This window comes from Tigriopus californicus, chromosome 11 (assembly GCF_007210705.1).
Source record: "Tigriopus californicus strain San Diego chromosome 11, Tcal_SD_v2.1, whole genome shotgun sequence".
NCBI lineage: Eukaryota > Metazoa > Arthropoda > Copepoda > Harpacticoida > Harpacticidae > Tigriopus > Tigriopus californicus.
Genome location: NC_081450.1, coordinates 568,886 through 590,149, shown reverse-complemented (window position 1 = coordinate 590,149; position 21,264 = coordinate 568,886). Strand labels below are relative to the sequence as shown.

Sequence of the window (21,264 nt, the reverse complement as noted above, 5' to 3'; positions counted from 1 at the left end):
TAAGACAAACATTACTCGCATCGTTTGCCCATTGAATTTTTAATAATCGAGTGATTTTGAGTGAGCTGTGTTACAAAACCCAACAAAATGACCATGTTTGGTATGTTTAATTTGGTGAACGCACTATCAAATTGGCTCTATACCACAATGCTATTTGCTTAGACAATCATGTAAAATGGAATTAATGTCATATTTCTAATGCATGCACAATGCGGCTTGGCTGGGCATGTTGTCTTTGATTTTACTCCATGGAATAACGTCAGCTGTTCATGGACGCGTTCACTTGACAAGCCCTATTGATTTTGATTAACATAAAAGATATTACTACTCTGTAAAACCACACTTAAACGTACTATGTAGAGAGACAATCTTATTTTATTGATACTAGTTGCAGTCAATGTCTTCACCCAACGCCCACGCCCATGGTGACGAACACCATGAGATTGGCCTGGTCCCCCTAGTGTCAAACGGACTTTCCGAGTCCGATTTTGGTACTCTAGCTGCGTGATTACAAAAACGTGACATTGCGTTGCATGGATGGTTTTGATGCACACCCTGACAATTCTCATAAAGCCCTCCTTTGTTACTTTCAATATAACAAGACCAAGCCAAACCAGCCACAGGCTAAAAAGGAACCGAGGGGTCAATAACTTGATCCATGATTATGGATCGTTCTTTTGCTTAATGCTGAAGATGGCATGTTCAGTTTCATACATGTATACGTGCACAAGAGCCATACAATAAAGCTTATGAAAAGGGCTTTGTTCACCTTGTTCCTAAGACAAAAGGTCTTTAGATATGCTTGCTCATGTAGCAATGGTCAATGATTTTTGATAAGCTAAAAACTGTTATAATTTTGTGAAGTGAGTAAAACTTGATTCAAGCTAATTCCCAAAGATAGTGGGTGGTGTTTGTCGCATTTTAAAAACATTTCAGAGAAATTCCAGCTTGGCCTGTTTTACTCATCTAGATAGTGGTCTGAAATAGTTTCATTCTCTTTGCACTCAATCCAAGTGCCCTGTATTAAAAGAGTGTAACAGTGAGTTCAGAGAACCATTGCAGATTATTTTGAACCTTCAATTCTGTTCCAAAACATTGAGTTTACATGGATCCCAGATCCAAACTAAACACATTTTTGTAAATATTTATCCTTTAAGAGTTTGTTTTAAGGCTTAAGTTACTCTTCTAGGTATTGTTAAATGGAATTATAAAATGTGACTCAACAACTGGCATTTGAAACTTTCGAAGTACGTTAAAGGGTGTCGAAAGGATAGCTAAAGCCGTATATGACACGTCGAATCAGAGAATATTATGTCAATGCATGCGTTTGGTTTGGATCTGGGGCTCAGGTAAACTCATTGTTTTGGAAAGAAATGAAAATAAAATTGTTATGGTGCGCTGATCCAGGGACTCTATAGAGTCTTTAGTGTCCTTGGCTGATCTCACTTTGGTACTCTTCGAGATACAGAGCCCTACTCAATCCATTCCTATCTAATCAAAAACGAGACGCAGGTAAGACAAGGGTGAAAAAAGTCCGTCATCTTCTTTGGATGAATCATGGTGTTGAGGATGGCAGTGGTGATTTTGAACACAATGCTCCAACTTGAATTGATAATCCCGCAACTAAAGTACCCTGATGGTGTCCCCCTGGTGGGCCTAGGGCGCAACTCCATGTCAACAAACCAATCGGGACTGAAGGATTCCCGCCTGTTCAGTTCCTTGCATTCCGGATCTGTGCCTGCAGAATGTCAGAATAATATGCGATTGCGATCAGCATGCGATTGAACTCATGGCCATTCCCAGAATCCACCGTGAGTGCCCTGGAACCATGGAACCATTGAGCCATTGAGCCATTGATCCACTCGATACCATCAGGATGGGTGCCCTATTATTCCAGGGATAAGCTGGACCCACCTGGGCCACCTGGGCCACTTGGGCCTGGCCTTCAGACCCGCCCCAGGCTCTGGGCCCCCTGAGTGATTGACCCACGTCTGGATGCATGGATCCCCCGACTCGCTTCTCACTGGAGCCGGAGGCCGGGGGACTGTGGGCCGATCTGGGTCGACTCACCACCCATCTACTCCACCCCGTCCCACTCACCACGCCCCATGGGCCCGCCGGCCCAGCCCGCCTCTGGCGCTCACGCGCCATGCACACACTACTCCGATATCGATCCCGGGATCAGCCCGACTCGGGCCCGCCCACCGTCGGGACGGTCTGGGACCAGCTGGCGGCCTGGTGCTTTCAGCTGCGATTCACGGGTCACTCGGATGCGGCCGCCGCCATTCAGCGCGCCGCTCAGGCCAGATCAAAACTTGCGGATGCCGCCCCCGTCATCCAACTCTTAGTGGCCCTAGCTCAACCCCCCACCACGCCCCTCGTCCCACCCACCCCATCTCGACTGCCTGAACCGGGGCTGGACCGAGCCTTTTACGATACCAGCCGTACGGGTTCGGCCGTCCGACCCTATAGCCCAATCACGTGGCCCGCCCGGCAACCGCCGGATGGCGTGGGGCCGGCCCGTGTCACATTACCGACCACACCCGGCACGGGCTTGACCTTCTTGAGTAGCTCCAGCCAGCCCGCGGATTTGGTGCCCATCCCGCCCTTAGCCTGGACCTTAGACGAGCAGGGTCGTCGTGGCCTGCGGTGTGCCCGTCCCCCGCCCCCGCCCACCTCGGGGGGCCTCGACCCGCCGGATGAAGGCTATGATTCCCCGCCGCCTGCCGCCCCCACGTCGCCCCAGCTCGAACCCAACCTGTGGCTGGCCCTCCTCTCGCTCGAGATATCGGACCATCGCACGTGGGAAGCCTTAGGCACGCCCCAACCGCCTTTAGCCCGGCCCTATCTGACCGAAATGGGTCTGTCGTCCATGCATCACGTTTGGCGTTGCAGCTGGGCGCAATGGCAACACGTGGACCCGAGCTTGGTCAGGCCGGATTTGGTGGTGCTACCGGCCCCTACCCTCCTCCGTCACATGGGCTATCTCATGATGGGCATCGAATCGCAAACCTTTGGCTACCACCAGCCCAGCCAGTCCTTTCACTGCCGACACAGTGGGCTCACTTTACCGGGGCTGAGTCCGGAGGCCGTAGCCTCGGCCCTCCAAGAGTTGTTGGTGTGCGGGGCTTTTTGCCGCCGATTAGAACAATTCTCTGACCTCGAAAGCCATCCCAGTGCCGCCTCCGGCCCTCGCCACGTGGGTTTAGTATTGGCCGGCTTTCTCCGCGGACTGGGTCAATATTTGCGCGGCTACCGCACGGCCGTGCTCAATATCGTGCGGGTCAAAACGCGCCTTTTGGATCTGCTCTCGGCTCTGCGACCGTTAGCCATTCAGATTCAGTTTCTAGGTCGGTTGTGCCAATTGGGTGATGACCACCCCGAGCCTTTACCCGTGGGCATTCAATTGTTGTGCTATCTGTTTGATCGCACCCTGCACATCCACACCCAGGATCTCTACTATGTGATGGTCTCGCTGCTCAAGCAGAGCGCTCATCCTTACTTCCGATTCCTTGAGCGCTGGATCTTCCAAGGCATGTGCCAGGATGAGTTCAACGAGTTCGGCATCGGGTCCAATGCGGCGTTTCTGATGTCACGCAACCGCATGTTTTGGACCAATGCGCACACGGTGGCCGATTTGCCCTTGGACGCCAGTATTTGTGGGGGTGGGAATTTCATCAATGAGATCCAACACCAGGTGTACGTGTGCGGCAAGTCCATGCATCTGCTCAAGCTGTGCTCGCCCGCCCATCACTTGTGCTCGCCTCTGGTCTTGGGTCAGCCCACCATCCAGTTGCTGGTCACGCCCATCGAGGTATGTGTGTTTCTAGCCACTCAGTCGGCCTAATGCGCTAGTTTTCCCCACCTTGCTCTTCAGATTTCTTTCTTTCTTCTGCGTACGTGACAAAAAACACCAAAATAACTGGTTGATTTGATCAAATTTTCACACTCTACTGCCTTGGTTCATAGCTTGCTTTTCCGACCCCTTGTCATCAACCTGTATGTAGCCCTAGTTTGATAGTTAATAGCATCTGAAGTTGGCCTTTCATGTGTTGTTTCCTTTAGCAAACCCGATTAAAGGCCAATTGTGCGGCGTACGTTCAATCCATGAGATCTCTGGCGGAAGACAAGAGTTGCACGCTCAAGAAACAATTGGAGCTGGAATTAGCGGAGGAGAAAGAGGTGCTCCAAGTGGCTCGTCGACGACACAAAGAGCAATTGGACAAGATCCGAGAGCATCGGAAGAGTGTCCTAGAACAAGAAGATCGCCGCAAACGGCTGGCCTTTGAAGAGTTGCGAGACCAAATGCTCGAGGAGAAACGCCGCAAAGAAGCTGAGAAGGAGCTCAAGCGAGCCGAGGATCGCCAGTTCGCCCGATTGGCGGCCCAGAAAGCCGCCCAGGATGTGCTCAAAGAGCAGGCCGAAAAGGCCGAACAAGAGGCCCTCAATCAGCGAAGAATGCGAGCCGCTCATCAGCGAGAGATTCGAAACGATTGGCGAATTCGCCGAATGGAACTCAAAAGCCAGCGAATCCTCTTCTGGCGAAAAGAGAACAAGAAAACACAAGTGGAACTGAAGAGGATCCAAATGTTGGAGGACGAGGCCAGACGAGTCCAGCAGTCGGCCTCGGAGACCCGCTGGAAAAGGCTCAAGGTGAAAGAGGACGAGCAACGGAATATTGTGCTCGTCCTCGAGGATGAGGAGTCCAATGTGGTCACGGCGATCCTTGGCGATTTCTTCACATTCTCCGACGACATGCAGCACAGGATCCTCACCGAGGACTTCAACACACTCCCGGTTTGGGTGCGGGAACAATGTCTGTCTCACTGGCGAGTCGAGTCCTCCTCCTCCTCCGATTCAGAACCGCAAACCGACTCGTCGCGATTCTCTCGGCGATCATCCAAGTTGAATTCCTCGCAAAAGCGAAAACGACCCGATTCCTTCATCGAGAACGCCGAGAGCGACAAGAAGATCGAGGCCCTCGACAATTTGGCCGCCGTTCGAAAGCCTCAAGAACCGCCAATCTACGTGTCCTTGAGCTCGGCATTGGAAAAGAGTCCCTCCAATGGTGAACACACCACCGATGACAACGGCAATCCCACAACACGACGAACCCGTGCCCGCCCCACGGATCTCTCGGTGATCGATGGGCGACGCAGAGCCGTGACCTCCTCCAAGACGATTGAAGAGGTCCTCTATCCATCCAGGTTCGCGAAGAAGGGCAAGGTCTCGCAGAGCCCGATCACACCTTCTCATCAGACCCAATTTGATTTGATCGAAGCCCGTTTGAAAGTGCGGCCATACGCACAGAGCTTCCCGAATTTGGGAGCCCCCGAGGTTCAACGGTTCTCTTCGTTTTTCGACACGCCTCATCCACCGGGAAAGGAGTTCGACCCTCAAGCCTTCACTCCACTGTCCATGCTCATGGAGAACTCGATCCTGATCCCATTGAGAGCCCAACTCCAAGTGGTGAACGAGTCCATGTTGAACTACATGTTGGTGGAAGCCCAACTCATGGACGAGCTCAAGGCTCTGAGGAGCTACTTGCTCCTTCATGACGGCGAGTTCGCTCAGCACTTGGCCAGGTCCATCTTCAGCGAGGTGTCGGAGGCCAAGACCGCCAGCGAGATCCTCAATCCGGTGACGCTCAACCGGATTGTGGAGAACTCGCTCATGACCTCGGTCCAAGGGCGGAAAGACGGGAAACACGGGAAAGCCCAGAACGTGGGGTTCACCTTCCACGACTACAACGACGCCAAGGACATCTTGGATTGTCTGAAGTTGGGCTACCGCACCACGTGGCCCACCAACATCATCATCACGCCCGAGACCGTAGAAATGTACGGGGACGTGTTCAAGTTCCTGCTCCAATTGAGGAAAGCGGCCTGGGGATTGGAGCAGGTCTTTTTCGATCTCAAGCATCTCCGTAAGTGGCTTTCCTTGATACCAGTGTCCAATGATCCAATGATGCAATGATGCATCATTGATTGGCACTCGCTCCAAACCCATGTGGTTCTTCTTTACAGGAGGATTGGAGCATTGCTCGCAGATCCGTCAGATCCACCTGATGCGGCACGAGATGTTGAATTTCGTGACCATCACGCAAGATTACGTGACCACGCAAGTGTTGGACGTGTCTTGGGGCGAGTTCGAGAAAGCGATTCGCGAGCAAGTCAAATCGTTGGATTCCCTCTACGATGCTCATATGAAATACTTGAACAAAATCCTTTTCAGGTACGTAGAACTTTACATCCTCGCAGACTCATTGATCGTAATCATGTCCTTTTCTAACGGTGTTGCCGTGTTTTAGGTGCATCTTAAATAAGAAGGCCAAGCCCGTTCAGAAGATCATCATCGACATTTTCAACATTGTGGTCAAGTTCTCGTTACTCCTGACAAGTCAGCCTTGGATCCTGGAGTCTGGAGAGGCCAAACACCCGGCATACTCGCAAATCCAGGAAGCATACCGGGTGTTTCAGGAGTACTCCAAGTTTCTGTACACAGGTAAGTGGGGCAAATACACTCGGATTGATTCAACTAATGTGCACAACAACACTCCACCCACCCACTTTTTACACTTATTCATGCACCGCCCTTCAGAATGGATATTTAAACGACGAAGCAAAAGGTAAAATTGGGTATTTGTAAGAACGAGGTGTTTTAACTTCGATTTCCTCCGGATTCGGATTCACAACTTAGGGGATGAAGATGTTGATTTAAGGCTAGCCACTCCCGAAATCGGAGCGGGTTTGCATGTGAATATATATTTCTTTGAATCAGCTTGACCGTTCGATTACTTGTTGAATTGGAATTTAAGAAGAGCCTTTTTTTTTATTGAAGCCCATCGCGTATTTTTCATTTCAGTGGTGCAAAAACTGGCTGTGAGAGGTTACGAACACCACCTCTACGATTTGTTGCTCTGCCTCAACTTTAACGGATATTATGACACGAAGAGAGCGACTCTTGAATGAAGGAATATATACGTTATGGAACACAAGTACATGCTTAGATTTTAAAATAGATTTCTATGGACTAGTACATTGTTATACTGCTGTTTGTTGTTTATTGTTTCGGTCAGATCAACAAGACTATTATTGTTCAGCATTGCTTTCGAAAGCTGTTTGCTATTTCGTAGATTCGAGAATATCGCGAGGCTCAATGATGATCTCGGTAAAGTATGACATTGAAGGTAGCTTTGTGACAACGGGTGGGACAATTTTGACTTGGATAGCGTCAAGGACAGAATACTTCATTATCATCTCATTTGAATAACGGGTGGGGTAAAAAAGTGAATAATGAAATCTCGACAAAACTGTATCAAGATAGACAGATATCAACATGTTCACGACAGGATGGGCTCACGCTCCTCACTAGATGCTCCAATTTCCGGATACGAATTCCCGGGCAGACTCTCGTAGGCTCGGGCTCTCAAATCCCGGGCACGTTGTCCCAGGGTGAACGGGTATAACCCGGCCATGGACAGGGCGCCCAAGAGAGCCGCACCTCCGCACACGAAGAAAAGAATATCACGAAAGTACTCACGACACAGAATGCACGTGTCCGTGTTGCTGGGAATGAATTGCTGGATCACTATGACGGCCACGCCATTCGAGATCTTGTCCAAGAGACTCATGGCCCCGTAGACAAAGGCCCCGGAGTCGTTGTTGATCCCGATCAGATCGGCTGTGGACGACAAGCTCGTGATGAGCATGGTCGAGCCGCCGACGCCCACCACCACGGCTACGCCGTAGATCTCTATGCCCACTCCGTTAGTGTTCATCTGGCAGCCCACTTTGATCCAAATGCATCCTATCACTCCGATCAAGCAGCCCAGGATGAAGGTCAGCTTCCGACCGACCACACGATTGACCCATTTCATGGCGATGGACGTGGCCAAGCCACTCACATACATGACCAACGGAATCACGGCCACAAAGGTCGAGGGCAACTGGAGGGTCACTTGTAGGTACAGCGGAATATACGCCTGAGTCAGGTTGACAAACAAGCGGGTGGACAAGTACACCAGGCCCACCAGATAGAAGGTGGGCTCCTTGAACCAATCCAAGACCAGCATCCGGCGATGGAAGGTCCCATCGGGTCGGACCGAGCCGTTGAGGCGGTTCTCCTGATGCGGGTCCTCTTGCACCAGGTAATGAAACAAAGCCGAGGCTGCTGCGCCCAAACCGACGGCACACAGCATGATGTTCCGGAATTGGACGTCGTCCTCGGGCCCGATCATATCATCCCCGCCCGCCGTCCCCAAGAACAGCCACGTGATGAGGTAGATCGAGATACTGGACAGAACCGTGGCGCCGTAGCGGTAAGCCGTCAAGCCGGTGCGTTCGTTCTGACAATCGGTCAAATCCGGAATGAGACTCAGATGGGAGATTTGGGTGGCGGCCCACCCAAATTGGAAGATGATGACGAAAGCCGCATAATAGACCAGTTGGGCCTCGTCATCCGCAGTTTGACATCCGATGCACCGCAGGAAGATGAAGGGGAAACTGGCCAGGACGGAGAGGGTCCCCACCAAATGCCAGGACTTGCGTTTGCCGTACTTGTGACACAGAGTCAGGTCGTCGCCCTGGTCGGAAAAGTAGCCCACGAAGGGCGTGGCTAGTCCATCGGCCATCTGACCCGTGAAGAGGACCACGCCCGAGTAGAAGTTGTCGAAGCGAATGACTTTGTGGAAATACAACAAAAGGTACGTGAACCACATGGACGAGCACAGATCGTTGAGGACATGACCCAGGGCGTAACCGACTTTCTGGGACCGACGGAGCCGAGGCGGGGCCGGGGCGGGCCCGCTATCGGCCATACTGGTCCTGGAACGAAATGGAATGAAAGTCGTAGACCCGGTCAGCAAAGTGGACCTCCAAAGATTCAGATTCATTTCATCGGCAGGCAAGGGGGCGGGAGCTCCAGACAAAGGTTGATCGCTTAACAGATCCTGAAGACTCATTCTCTTGGGGGGGTCATTGGCCAATATCTCCCATACTATAAGCCCAGCAGAAAATGAATGGTTATATGATACGCAGGGAGAGCTGAATGGCCATGACCAAGATTGACCAGTATGTTGAGGCCTCCTCGTGGTCCAAACTCATGTCAAAAATTGGGAACAATTTAGCCCAACCTGGAAATCAGATCTTCGGAGCGAAATCATCCACAGAGCATAGCTTATTAGGTGATGTACCAACTATTCCAAAGTTCCACGCCACTAAGTAGGTTGACTCATGAATCTCAAGTCGTTAACGTATGATTGGGGGTGGGAAACACTAGTTCGATTTCTATTCAAAATGGTTTGTTTATTTTATTGGTGGCGAATTCAGCCAAAATATGGGGAAAGAATTTTTTTATTTGTTTGGTATTCAAATAGCTTGGTGTTTTCCAAGGTAAAAACTGCTTGATTATTGTTCGAAAAGATTGGAGAAGACACTTCATTTTGGTTAAATTGAGTATTGCTTACATAAACCATTTTAACTCATCATATACTTTTTTGCCGTTGATTCACACAAAAAAAGAACTAAGACCGAAAATACCATTTTGACATCAAATCGTGTGTGAACATCATGTTGCCATAGTTCCATACAATAGAAAGAGCGAAGCCTAAAAATGAGGGCGACGAAAATTTGTACACTTTTTCTTGATTTTAGCATATCCTTTTGGGGGGCTTGGGACTCTTAGAAGTTCATTTTATGTCCACATTTGTCTTCTGCCCACAAACCATACCCAATTGAAAAACCATTCATGTCATTTGTCTCATAACATGAAGGCCGAACGCGTCAAATTACGAACCTAACCTGAGGAGCTGAAGGAATTAGTCAATTTTAAGCTTTGAAATTTCATGGCTTGTTAATCAAACAGCCCAATAAAAATCGGGTTTTCCGCGTCCAATGAGCCGGAAGCCTTTGGCGAAAATTATTAAGCCCATGTTTGTGCCTTGAAATTACCCGTGACACGGGTGCTCTTACGGATACTCTTGTCATTTTCATGCCTTTTTTTCTACGTTGACAATATCTCACGATTCTCTAGGTGTAAACGTTACGTCTAGAGAATATTATTGAGCATTTGGCCGCTGGTTGGGCAATGAAAAGTGACGCTTGGCACGCTTGACACGCTTGGCACTCAGGCACAAATGAACCCCGTTGGCCGTTGGGAACACCCACCCGGTCACTAGGAGTATCAGTGGTAGTCCGAGTCTATTTATGTACCTGAGGGGTGAAGGGGGGTGGTTATGTGGCTGTGCTGGATGAATGGGCGGAGCCTGAAATCCCCTGGCTCAGCCAAGCCAGCCAGACAGCCCGAAGGAATGGCGTGGTCGTCACTAGTCCGAAGGAATAATTCCCAACTAAAACCCAACTGAGCGAGGTGAAGGCGGTGAATGAGGACTTGAATCGACTGAGTGCAATTTTTAAAGGGGGACGATGCCGAAACCACGAAACCACAGTGAGGCCACTTGGATTGGCTCAAAATAGGTCAGAGGTCGGGCAGATCGACGTCCCGTTCGGATTGGCCCGATTGGCCCCTGATTGACCACCCAGGCCTCAGGCTAATTCGAACGTGAGGCACGGCTTCAGCCACCATCGTGTCGGAGGAGCCCATGGGAAACGACCCGATTGACCGAAAAAGCGTAGGCCTCGACCGCCTCATGGGCTCACTGCTAGACTCGAGACAAATGGACGGAAATTTCCACCTTACTAGTGCTGCCCTTTTCTCCTCTACTTGGCTCCTAGCGGTCATTTAGTCAAACTAACCAGACTTCAAAATCCGACAATCCATGAAAACCTAACCCCCAAAAGCAGCCCATCTTAGACCGGCGCGAATCCAGGTCCAGCCAGCCCATCGCTCATTCATCAATGGATCCAGTCGGTCCACCCGTACCCATGTGGGGCGAGCTACCTGAGCGGACGCCGGTCCGGCCAACACCCGCGCCCCAACCTGCCCTCAGACCGGTGGTCACGGCCCCGGGTTCGGACCCCAAGCCGAGTGGTCGCCCGGCCCAAGCCACGGAAAGGGCGTCGAACCGGACGGTTGATCCGGCCTCCGGCCCGTTAGACCCGGCCCGCCCCAACCGGAATCGTCGCTATCGCTGGATGCAAAGCCAGTTGGCGCAAGCCGACGCGTATTTCTCGACCCAGGCCATGCGGCAACGTCATCCGGGGCTCTGGGCCCAAATCTGCGGCCCGGATCTGAGCTGGCCTCCACCGCCCCCAGATGGGACCGACGGTCGGTGGTCGAGCCTGATCCTGGACCAATGGGATCGGAACCAAGCTCGGGATTCAGCCCAGGCCCACACGGTGGAGGAATTCGATTCCGAGGACGAGGATGGGCTGGACCACCCGCCCACTGATCCGGCAGCTCGGACCCGTTTGACGGCCGAGTTCCGCCAACTCGTGTGCCAACAGTTTTTAAACGGAGGCGAGCCGGATTTTGATTACGCTCGTGTGGACCACGATCCCACCTGGGACGATTGGGACCAATTGGACCGGGACGCTCAAGAGGCGTATTTTGACGCGGATTAGCTGGGACAGAATGGCTGGGCATTTTTAAATATATTTTTATTCCTTCATCCTGGCCTCGTGGTCATGGAGCCACGCAGCCTTCGACTTCCATCGACACAAGAAAACGGCTGACATTCGGTCGGCGGTTACGCCCACTCCAGGTTGGTGCATCCAACGCGTGGGTGGGCCTGGGACGCTACGCTACTCAGTTCACTAATTCACCGTGGTTCATAATGTCACGCCCGCCGGGTTACTCCACGTCTTCTTCGTTCAGACCCAAGGCCAGGCCGGCCGGGCCCGAGCCCGGGGCCGCCCCGGCCGAGGCGGGTGGGCCTTCGGTCCCCGGGCGAATCAGACCGGCCACGTTGCGCGACACGTGACTGCGCACGCGTTGTTGGGCCAAATCCAGATTTTGGAGCAGGTGCTGGTAGATCTGAGGGGGAAGGGTCTGTTGGAGCACGCCCAGGAGCGAGTGGGGTTGCCCGCATACGGCCACGGCCAAACTTAAATGCTCCACGCCGTTCTCGATGTCGCCCTGAGCCAAAAGCTCCTCGCCTAATTGCACCTGGAACACAAAGAATGACAAACCCTTGGAGTCCAAAGCCAGCCGTGCCAATATATATATATATATATATGGTGGTACTATGGGCCTAAACTGAAATGACTGGGGTGGATCGGGAAAATCGGGCCGCTGATTACGTCTGGCTGTGAAATGGAGAGATCCGGGGGTTCACTCCGAGACTGGTTCAATAATTGTCGAGTGGATGGGTAAAATGGCCGTCTTCACCCGCCTCAACGTTGGTCGCCACCCATCCATAATCATGCCTGGAACTAGCCAGGTGGACTTGGGTCTAATGGTCAACTATCGTGTCTTGACTTGCCATGTTAGCGGACCAACTTGGCCCGCTAGAAACCAATAATTTAAAATATCTCTCCAAAAAAGAGATGTCTTTGACCTGACTGACACATTTCGCCACTCACCTCTTGCAAGAAGAAGCGTTGGACGGCTTCGTGATCTGAGAAATCGGGCAAGGCGGGTCCCCGGTGGGCGGCCGCCCGTTTAGCCGCATGCCGACGCTTTTCGCGCAACTTCTTTTTGAAATCCGGGGCGGCGCGACGCGATCGATCGAAATAGAAGCAGTAGCCCAGGAAAGCGGCCGCACCCAGGCCCGCGCACCAACTCAGGGTTCGCCCTGTGGGCGACAACGACGACGAAGCCACCGAACTGGTCATGACCCCCTAATCCAACTTCTCCAATTAATCCAACAGCACGCAAACGCCCCAATCAAGTCTCAAGGTCGAGGGGAAGGGTGGGCCACTCAGGTACGTACGTCGGGCGGGTCCAGGTTAGCTAGGAGGAGGCGTGAAACACGAGGGCTTTTCTGGCCTCCACTCGTACGTGCTAGATAGATAGATAGACAGACAGACAGACAGACAGACACATACTGTGACGGACACACAATTTAGGGCTGCCACCTGACCAACGCCTCAAGCAATGATGTTGCATTTTGAGTCTAGGGCCAACCTGTGGAATTGATATCCCACACTCTTTGCGAAGAAGCATATTCAAAGGACCCCTCTCCATTGTTTTGGCTATTGATTTAAAAGTATACTCGAAGGGCAACATTGGCCTCCGTGGCCGCTCAATGGCAAAGCTGACCCGTAGCCCAGCAGCATCGCTATAAGCTGTTTTCAGAACAGTCACGGAAAGTGAAAACGAAGACGCACGTCGGGTGATATATTGTTATGTTTTCATAATCACGCAACAGAAGCAAAGAAATCCGGCTCCAAACGTCGGTTGGAGCAGATGCCATTCGATCTAAAACTAGATTAAAGATTTATTATGAACCAGTTCATAGATTTATTATGAACCAGATCATAGATTTATTATGAACCAGATCATAGATTTATTATGAACCAGATCATAGATTTATTATGAACCAGATCATAGATTTATTATAAACCAAATCGACTCCAGCTTCGGCTTCAAAAAACCAAAAAATCGAAAATTAGCATCAAGCCCCATCAAGTTATTTCAAACCAAGGCAAATGACTGAAGAGAGAGTTCAAAATCTAGATATTTGACAAAGTTATATTTGTTGCTTCTGAGCCAAAAAACCGATTATCACATTAGGTAATGGTGTCAAGACTGGTTCAGATCATTATTTTTTTTTGCTAGCCTCCACTCCATTTGTTATCCAATAGCATTTGTTTTGTTGGAAGATTATGTGCTATTCGGACATTTAGGCAAGCGCTGGTACCAGCAAACAAACTTGCCTGCCAATACCAGTGATGCAAAATTCGCGTTTCGAACTGGTTTTAACGAAGCTGACCGTTCCTCTTATAGTAATGTGAAAGAAGGGTCAGCTTCTCAAAAACATGTTTGAAGCTCCAAACTTGCATCGCTGTCACTGGTACCAGGAAACAAAGGAACCTGCCAGAGCTTGCCTAAAGGTCCCCATCCATATGAAGTATAGCTTTACTGAAATGCCTTTAGTCCCAAGACAGAACATTACAAAGTTTCAGGCCACAGTCATTGCAAAGTGGAGGTGGTTTTTTTTTCTTGAATAGTAGTGTTGGTTCTCTTCTATTAAACATATTCATCGCAGGTGAAATAGCATTTATTTCTGAATAAATGGCTCAACATGAATGGCAGCCATAGGCATTTTGACAATTTCCACATTACGGTGGTTAAACCGCAAAAGATATTGCGTTAAGAGCGGTTGCCAACCTTCCAGCCAGACAGTTTTTTCTTTTAGGCTTCATAACCTATGAATTGAAAACTTTTGGGTCCGAATCACGTTCTTTCCATGCACATATTTTCTTCATGCACATGATGATATAGAAAAAGCCATCTTATAGGTGAACTGACATGGACACAATTTTGGGACTGAACATCTCACTCATAATCTCTTGGAATTCCCCTGAATCTGAAATCTCATAGGACCGCTCTGATGGTTCTGATGGTTCAAAATCATTTTTCAAAACTTAGGCCAGGACCACTATGGATACACACATATTGAGACATCCTTGGCTGGGGCCAACAAGCAACTGGGAAAGAAGAGCTTCAGCACATCCTAATGTAACAAAACAAATCAGGATTGCGATTAATGGTAACCCCGGTCTAGAGTTCACATGTTGCGTCTAACTATGGAGCCCGCAATCTAGCTGGAGGTCTATCCATTTGTCGTCGGATACCCTGATAGGCTTTGATCTCATTAAGAAACAGGGCTGAAATGATGTTTAGGCCTTACCTTGGATCGGATTTCACCCTCTTTTTAAAAATCTTTTTTAAAAGGCTACTGCTGATCATTTCCAGCCATTAAGCTCCGGTTTTCATGTATTGAATTGTTTATATCTTAAAATGACTGAGATGGGAATTCAAGCATCGTGCAGTAGTCAGCTCTTTTTTCGCTCTGTAGATGTTAAAACGCCTATGATTCACTTTCAAGGAATGCTTGAATGTTTAGGGCAACAACTGACATCAAAACTATTTTGGAACTTTGCACGAAGTCATTACACTCGTAATTTTTGTTCGCGCCAGACAAATTTCTTTGTTCGTCGATGTTGTATCAACTGTTTAGCTTAACCTCAACTTGGACAACTAAAAGTTTGAACCATAGAAAAAACCGGGTTGTCCTACTAGCTGCAGCCTAAAACACGTCAATGGCGAGTAAATCTGCCTGGCCTCGAGAGCGTGACTAAGGGCGGCTTTACACTAGGATGGAAAACCAAGGTTGAATCCGGTTTGAGGATGGAAAAGGACTAGTGGTGGGACGAGTTTTGATGTACGAGTCGTTTTGCTCCACTTGAGAACAGTAAAAGACTCGCTGAAACTGAACTCGCCCCAGCCCTAGACCTACTTCAATCCTCAAACTGGATTCAATCTCGGCTTTCCATCCTAGTGTAAAGCTGCCCTAAGATTCTTCCAAGTTCTGGTCGGGAGGTTGAGTTCAATGGATTGTAAATTTTCCGAAATATTACAGTGAAACCCGCTTACGGATTTCTGATTCCGATTTTTGGCTGGATCCCATAACTAGGCCCTCCCAAGAACTTCTCTAATCTTGAGTTCGTCTTGGCCCTACCCATAACCAGCCCAAAAGTACCGCCCGTTGCCACCCGGTGCCACCCAGCGTCAAAATAGAGGTTGAGTGATTTGGTATTCAAGTTGCGACACGAGACTTGGCAGAACAAAACATTCATTTCCTTGAGGCCTCTTGACACAGATATATATATATAGAAGCTATCCATCCACCCGCCCGGTTTGAGACCATTACCCAGTGCAGTTCAGGCCAGCCCTTGGAACATGAGCGGCAATCCCGCCCCCTCACCTGCGGCCGCCGTAGCTGTTGGTGCCGCATCGACGGGCGGAGCCTCAACCTCCTCGGGTGGTGGTGGGGGTTTGTCGCAGAGTGCCATCGCCCAAAAGACGTGGGAAATGTCCAATCAGGTGATGGAACTCACGGCCTCGGAGGACATTTACAAGTACGATCGCAACGCCCAGCAGAGCATGTTGAGCGCCAAGCCCTGGGAAAAGGACCCACACTTCTTCAAGGACATCAAGATTGCCGCCTTGGCCCTCCTCAAGATGGTCATGCACGCCCGATCCGGTGGAAACATCGAGGTAAGAACGAACTTCAGGCCAAACATCTCGTTAAGCGACAAAGGCCGGCCGGCCGGCCTTCAGGTCATCTTCATGTCAATCAGGCTGGGATCCTGGCCAAGACTCATGATCAATTATGAGGGGCAAATAATGTGTAAAAAAATTTTTGGAAGCATTGAAATATTTTTTTATCGCAGGCAAATAAATTCTCAGACGCATATAAGATATAAGCCTGTTCAAAAGCGAAAAAGAAACAATGAAGTGCTCACTGATCTTACGGGTTCCTTCAATGTTTCATTTGGCGAAGACTGACGAAGACTACGTATAAGAATTATGGCAATAAAAACGATCAAAGAATGCGTTATCCATTTTTTGTCCAAAACAGGGTTAAGCACATAAGGAGCACAATTCATGTTTTTTGCACATTTTTATGCATGGTTTTGGGCTTTGGGCGCTGACGGATATTAAGAGGAAATATTTAAACACACCAAGAAGAGTCAGGAGGGTTGTGACCCAGCAAGGTCGTCTGCAATTTTGTTATTTTAATTTGACTGTCGATGCCACTGTCCAATGCTGATGCAATGCTTAGGTATGACTGAAAAGATGAATTTAACAGAAGCTCACAAACGCAATCCAATGATAACAAAGCAGAATTTGAGTGAATCATATGTGCAATGCTATTACGTGCACATTTTTGCAACATGTTTTGGTGCTTTTTGTTCTTTTCTTGGTTTCAAAATCGTTTTTACTGCCTGCGGATCATTACTTGCACTTTTTTCCATTACTCCATTTATTCTTATTCTAAAACTTTTTACCCGTATTTATTTGTAAAACATTGTTGCATACATTGATCAGCTGTTAAGCCCATTTAAGCGACCCATTTTTTTGTTTTTTAATGATGATTCTATCGAATAAGAAAAATATTTTGGTAGCCTCTGACTGTGGTGTTTTGAAACGTCTGCATTTCCCTAAAAAAGAAAAATAATTTATCCGGGACCCAATCATCCCCCTCACCTCCCAAGTCATACCCGATTAAAGTAACGGGTCTGAACGGGTCTGAAGAGTTGTTTTTTTCGCAGGTGATGGGTCTGCTCTTGGGCAAGGTGGAGATGAATCAGATGGTGGTGATGGACGCGTTCGCCCTGCCCGTGGAAGGTACCGAGACGCGGGTCAACGCCCAAGCCCAGGGCTACGAGTACATGACCGAGTATATCGAAGCGGCCAAGAAGGTGGGTCGTCTCGAAAACGCCATTGGCTGGTACCACTCCCACCCGGGCTACGGCTGCTGGCTGTCCGGGATCGACGTGTCCACGCAGATGCTCAACCAGAACTACCAAGACCCGTTCGTGGCCATCGTGGTCGATCCCGTGCGCACCATCTCGGCCGGCAAGGTCAACCTGGGCGCCTTCCGCACTTACCCCAAGGGCTACAAGCCCTCGGACGAGGGACCCAGTGAATACCAGACCATTCCGCTGAACAAGATCGAGGACTTTGGCGTGCATTGCAAGTCCTATTACCAGATGGACGTCCAATACTTCAAGTCGCCCATGGACCGCAAGCTCTTGGATTCCCTGTGGAACCACTATTGGGTCAACACGCTCAGCTCGTGCTCGCTCTTGACCAATGCCGAGTACACCACGGGTAAGTGCCAACCAAGCAATCATAAATCCCTTACATATTCCCGGTTCAAGCAATGTGGCCTCTCTCTCTCTCTCTCTCTCTCTCTCTCTCTCTCTATTGTATGTGTCTTGGGTGCAGGACAAATCAACGATCTGGCCGATAAAATGGACGCGTGGGAGAATGGCAGCATTGGGCGGGGCAGTTATGCCGCATTGGAAGACGGATCCGGCGGTAGCGGCAGCGGTAAGAAGACCGAGGACAAGTTGGACAAGGCCACCAAAGATGCGTGTAAGATTGTAGCCGAGATTCTCAGCGGGACCATGACCCAAGTCATCAAGGACCGGCTCTTCAACCACACGGCCAATGCTTGCCGCGGGGATGTCGCCGATCAAGAAATGGCCACGGCCACGTGAATAATGAAGCTTGATATGTACACGTACCTCTCCTGTCTCGCTCGCCCCGCCTCCAATGTAACAAAAGAATAATGACGTCCCACACTCCGGATCAGGGACGAACGTGATCGTGAATTTGACGCTCTTTTTTTTTTTTTAATTGTCTATCTTCAATTTGTCTCGACATTGGGCTGGGCTGCTTAACATTTAGGCATGCAATACTTGGGTTCAAAGTTACAATTTCTTAATCCTTGGTCAGTGAGTAGTCGGTCGGGGTTGATATCATTCATATATGTCCGGGGGTTGGGGGGTCATCAGGGCCTTCTCAGTATTGGTGGTTGGCCACGTACAAGGATTCGCCGGCGGCTCCGGTGGCTTTACCATCTCCATGATACTTGCCCAATTGAGCCAAGCCGTTGATCTTAGCCCGAGCTAGAAGAGCCTCTTGGCCGGCTTGCACGTTCTTGCCGCCCCAGGCCTTCAAGGCCGAGGCCTGGAGAGCCCGTCCAAAACTAGATTGCAAACGGGCGAGTGTCAGATTCGTCCCATATTTCATGCAAACAAAATCTCAACATATGTTCAACAAATACCTGAAGGAGACGTTCCACGGCTTGGGGATGTCCGTGATCTGGTTGATGTGGCTCAAGTTGATGGAGGCCTCCTCCTCGCTCTGTCCACCGGAGAGGAACACGATCCCGGGTACCGCCGGGGGCACGGTGCGGCTCAGGGCGGTGAGGGTGGCTCGGGCGATCTCTTGGGGCGTGGCCCGCTTAGCGCACTGCATGCCCGGCGTGACCATGTTGGGCTTGAGGAGCGTGCCTTCGAGGAACACATGGTGATCGCTCATGGCCTTGTAGGTGGCGGCCAACACGGTCTCCGTGACCTTTTGGCACCGGTCCAAGTCGTGGTCGCCGTCGCAGAGGACCTCGGGCTCGACGATGGGCACCAGACCGTTCGCTTGACTGATGGAGGCGTAGCGAGCCGACACGTTGGCGTTCTCCATGATGGCTTGGTAGGACGGGATGTTCTGGCCGATCTTGATCACGCATCTGTGTTTGGCAAGATGAAAAAAAAAAAGCACAATGGATAATAATAGCCAGGTCTGATTGTTACCAATACAATGTATAATATAAATTCATTTTGATCCTGTCGTGGATTAGGTAAGTCGACAGAAAAAGAATAATATACAGAAGAGTGGATGGAAGAACTGGCTAATGCTGAAACTTTTGGGTGGTAATTTAAATCAACATGTGTGCCTGGACTATAACTGAGCTCGGGGTTCAGGCCAATTATAATAAAATAACAAAAAGTGGTCTGAAAACTCGCCATATGCAATGAAATCGGATGAGGTTGGAGGTACTACGCTAATAATACTAGGTATAAGAGGAGCGGAAGTACTTAACTAACGCATACTTCTATAGACCTTATGCTTTAACTCGGACAGCTGATTAAAGTTTAAAGTAGATGGTGGAACACCGATTTTTGTGGCAAATCAAAATGGGAATGTCGAATGTGAAACTGAATTTGTACTCGATATTTTTAATAATCAGATCGACTCGTCGGCTACTTATTTGAAGAGTTGAATTGAAAACTTAAATTCCCCCCGGCTGATCTCAACACCTACCTGAACTTGGCAAAGTCCAAGCCCAACTTCTTGTATTCGGCACAACGCTTGTCCATGTCGTCGAGCCCTTGGGTGGTGCACTCGCCCTCGGAGCCGAACAAATCCTTGACGCCCTTGTCGGTCTTGATCCCGGGCACCAATCCCAACTCCTTGATGTGTTCAATCATGCTCTTGCCATCGTCGCATTTCTGCTGCGTCGTCTCGTCAAAGAGGATCACGGAAGACAGACCCTCCAACTTCTCTTTGGGCACCGTGAACAACAATTGCCTGAAAGATGAGCATGATATGAATGATGAGCACGTGCTGCTGACCCATGCATGAGCTTCCAAATGGTGACCAGACCAATCATTGATGCGGCGAGGCCAGGCCAGCCCTTGAGGCTCCAGACGGGTCCAATGGGATGGATGATTATCAACATTTCATTTGTGGCACACACGTTATTGAATAGTGGATTAGAATGAAAGGAAACCTGAATCCTCACCTGAAGGCCCGGCGATTGGCATCCGTGTTCTCCACATTGATGCTGGCCAGACGTTTGCCCATGGTGCCATTAGACTCATCAGCGGCCAACACGCCCGTCCCGGGGGTGGCCATCTTCTTGGCGATGGAGCTCAGCTCCTTTTGGAGCTCGGCCGAGGGGTAGTTGAAGTAGGTGCTCATCTTGTTGTGGAGCTAGGCGTGGCAGGGTCTGGATCGATCAGAGGTCAGGTCGGATTGAAAGCTGGCAATCAACTCAGATTCCTGGGAGAAGCGGCGTTCTCCACTTTAGGTTAAGCTCAGCCAGTTGTTTCATAGCTGCGTCCGCCATCCAGGATTTCCAACCTGTTTCTCGGCTTGTCTCGGTGATGGAAATCCAAAGCAGAGAGTCAAGTGGCAAGTGTACTATGAGGCGACACTTGTTGTTGGGCGAGTGTATGTAGTGGGTGCTTGTGGAAGCTTGCCTGATGATGATAGCCGTGGACTGGATGGACTGGATGGGGGATATGCATCTTGGATCAACGAGGAGAAGCCGAAACCTGTTTTACCGGACTGATGAAGTTTCCAATCGCTCGCTCTCTCTATCTCTCTCGCTCTTTTTTATTTATTAGTATTGTTGGGTTCTAGAGGTTCTACACTCCTAGGGCGCCATGTTTTCCAAGAACAGATTGTGTGTATGTTGCATGCAAAACCAGAAGAAAAACAGTTTTCTGCGTCGAACTATTTCTTCACAGAGTACGTTCCACATGATTTGAGGAGATAAAATCAGCCCGAAGATGACCAAAACATTATGAAAGCTAATGATGGTGCCAGACACCGTACTTGTATGATTCCTCCCGATTTTACCCAATGATAAAGAAAACGGGATGGACTGGTCGAAATAGGAATGATTGCCTGTAAATGTGGATGTTTTGCGGTGTAGACATCTTTTGTTTTTTTTGATTCGGAATTTCTGTAGAAGAGGCAAAAGTATCGATTATTTTTTCCTCATGACTATATTTCTATTCATTATTAAACGATGCAGAGAAAACCTGCCCCTCTTGAAAC

The 21,264-nt window shown here is 49.6% G+C and overlaps 6 protein-coding genes across 7 annotated transcripts; 3 read left to right on the top strand and 3 right to left on the bottom strand.

Annotated features, from left to right (window-relative positions):
• The first annotated feature begins 1,672 nt into the window (after window positions 1-1,672).
• LOC131891005 (gamma-tubulin complex component 6-like) lies at window positions 1,673-7,038 on the top strand. 2 transcript variants are annotated; one of them, XM_059240482.1, is made up of 6 exons: window positions 1,673-3,814; window positions 4,066-5,926; window positions 6,027-6,234; window positions 6,311-6,504; window positions 6,601-6,628; window positions 6,865-7,038. In XM_059240482.1, exons 1-6 carry the CDS (start codon window positions 2,000-2,002, stop codon window positions 6,932-6,934), a joined length of 4,176 nt encoding a protein of 1,391 aa, XP_059096465.1. In that variant the 5' UTR covers window positions 1,673-1,999; the 3' UTR covers window positions 6,935-7,038. The 2 variants fall into 2 exon arrangements, with proteins under 2 accessions (XP_059096465.1, XP_059096464.1); XM_059240481.1 differs by lacking the exon at window positions 6,601-6,628 and having other exon boundaries at window positions 1,674-3,814.
• On the bottom strand, window positions 7,037-10,384 carry LOC131891007 (major facilitator superfamily domain-containing protein 12-like). The gene is made up of 2 exons (XM_059240483.1): window positions 10,212-10,384; window positions 7,037-8,825 (listed from the first exon to the last, which is right to left on the bottom strand). Exon 2 carries the CDS (start codon window positions 8,816-8,818, stop codon window positions 7,343-7,345), a length of 1,476 nt encoding a protein of 491 aa, XP_059096466.1. The 5' UTR covers window positions 8,819-8,825; window positions 10,212-10,384; the 3' UTR covers window positions 7,037-7,342.
• A 280-nt stretch (window positions 10,385-10,664) lies between these two features.
• Window positions 10,665-11,569, top strand: LOC131891010 (coiled-coil domain-containing protein 97-like). The gene has a single exon (XM_059240487.1). It carries the CDS (start codon window positions 10,857-10,859, stop codon window positions 11,520-11,522), a length of 666 nt encoding a protein of 221 aa, XP_059096470.1. The 5' UTR covers window positions 10,665-10,856; the 3' UTR covers window positions 11,523-11,569.
• Window positions 11,570-11,751: 182 nt separating this feature from the next.
• Window positions 11,752-12,734, bottom strand: LOC131890645 (mitochondrial import receptor subunit TOM20 homolog B-like). The gene is made up of 2 exons (XM_059240040.1): window positions 12,483-12,734; window positions 11,752-12,066 (listed from the first exon to the last, which is right to left on the bottom strand). Exons 1-2 carry the CDS (start codon window positions 12,732-12,734, stop codon window positions 11,752-11,754), a joined length of 567 nt encoding a protein of 188 aa, XP_059096023.1.
• A 2,815-nt stretch (window positions 12,735-15,549) lies between these two features.
• Window positions 15,550-18,620, top strand: LOC131891008 (COP9 signalosome complex subunit 5-like). Its single transcript, XM_059240484.1, has 3 exons — window positions 15,550-16,125; window positions 17,184-17,745; window positions 17,863-18,620. Exons 1-3 carry the CDS (start codon window positions 15,808-15,810, stop codon window positions 18,135-18,137), a joined length of 1,155 nt encoding a protein of 384 aa, XP_059096467.1. The 5' UTR covers window positions 15,550-15,807; the 3' UTR covers window positions 18,138-18,620.
• Window positions 18,412-20,541, bottom strand: LOC131891009 (fructose-bisphosphate aldolase-like). The gene is made up of 4 exons (XM_059240485.1): window positions 20,222-20,541; window positions 19,741-20,007; window positions 18,707-19,165; window positions 18,412-18,628 (listed from the first exon to the last, which is right to left on the bottom strand). Exons 1-4 carry the CDS (start codon window positions 20,398-20,400, stop codon window positions 18,442-18,444), a joined length of 1,092 nt encoding a protein of 363 aa, XP_059096468.1. The 5' UTR covers window positions 20,401-20,541; the 3' UTR covers window positions 18,412-18,441.
• Window positions 20,542-21,264: the final 723 nt, after the last annotated feature.

Coding starts and splice junctions, on each gene's coding strand:
- LOC131891005 (XM_059240481.1), top strand. CDS start 2,000: ATGGATCCCCCGACTCGCTTCTCACTGGAGCCGGAGGCCGGGGGACTG. Junction 5,927..6,026: donor TTTCGATCTCAAGCATCTCC/GTAAGTGGCTTT, acceptor TCTTCTTTACAG/GAGGATTGGAGCATTGCTCG. Junction 6,505..6,864: donor CTCCAAGTTTCTGTACACAG/GTAAGTGGGGCA, acceptor TTTTCATTTCAG/TGGTGCAAAAACTGGCTGTG.
- LOC131891007 (XM_059240483.1), bottom strand. CDS start 8,818: ATGGCCGATAGCGGGCCCGCCCCGGCCCCGCCTCGGCTCCGTCGGTCC.
- LOC131891010 (XM_059240487.1), top strand. CDS start 10,857: ATGGATCCAGTCGGTCCACCCGTACCCATGTGGGGCGAGCTACCTGAG.
- LOC131890645 (XM_059240040.1), bottom strand. CDS start 12,734: ATGACCAGTTCGGTGGCTTCGTCGTCGTTGTCGCCCACAGGGCGAACC. Junction 12,067..12,482: donor AACGCTTCTTCTTGCAAGAG/GTGAGTGGCGAA, acceptor TTTGTGTTCCAG/GTGCAATTAGGCGAGGAGCT.
- LOC131891008 (XM_059240484.1), top strand. CDS start 15,808: ATGAGCGGCAATCCCGCCCCCTCACCTGCGGCCGCCGTAGCTGTTGGT. Junction 16,126..17,183: donor GATCCGGTGGAAACATCGAG/GTAAGAACGAAC, acceptor TTTTTTTCGCAG/GTGATGGGTCTGCTCTTGGG. Junction 17,746..17,862: donor CAATGCCGAGTACACCACGG/GTAAGTGCCAAC, acceptor TCTTGGGTGCAG/GACAAATCAACGATCTGGCC.
- LOC131891009 (XM_059240485.1), bottom strand. CDS start 20,400: ATGAGCACCTACTTCAACTACCCCTCGGCCGAGCTCCAAAAGGAGCTG. Junction 20,008..20,221: donor GCCAATCGCCGGGCCTTCAG/GTGAGGATTCAG, acceptor CTCATCTTTCAG/GCAATTGTTGTTCACGGTGC. Junction 19,166..19,740: donor TTGGACTTTGCCAAGTTCAG/GTAGGTGTTGAG, acceptor TGCCAAACACAG/ATGCGTGATCAAGATCGGCC.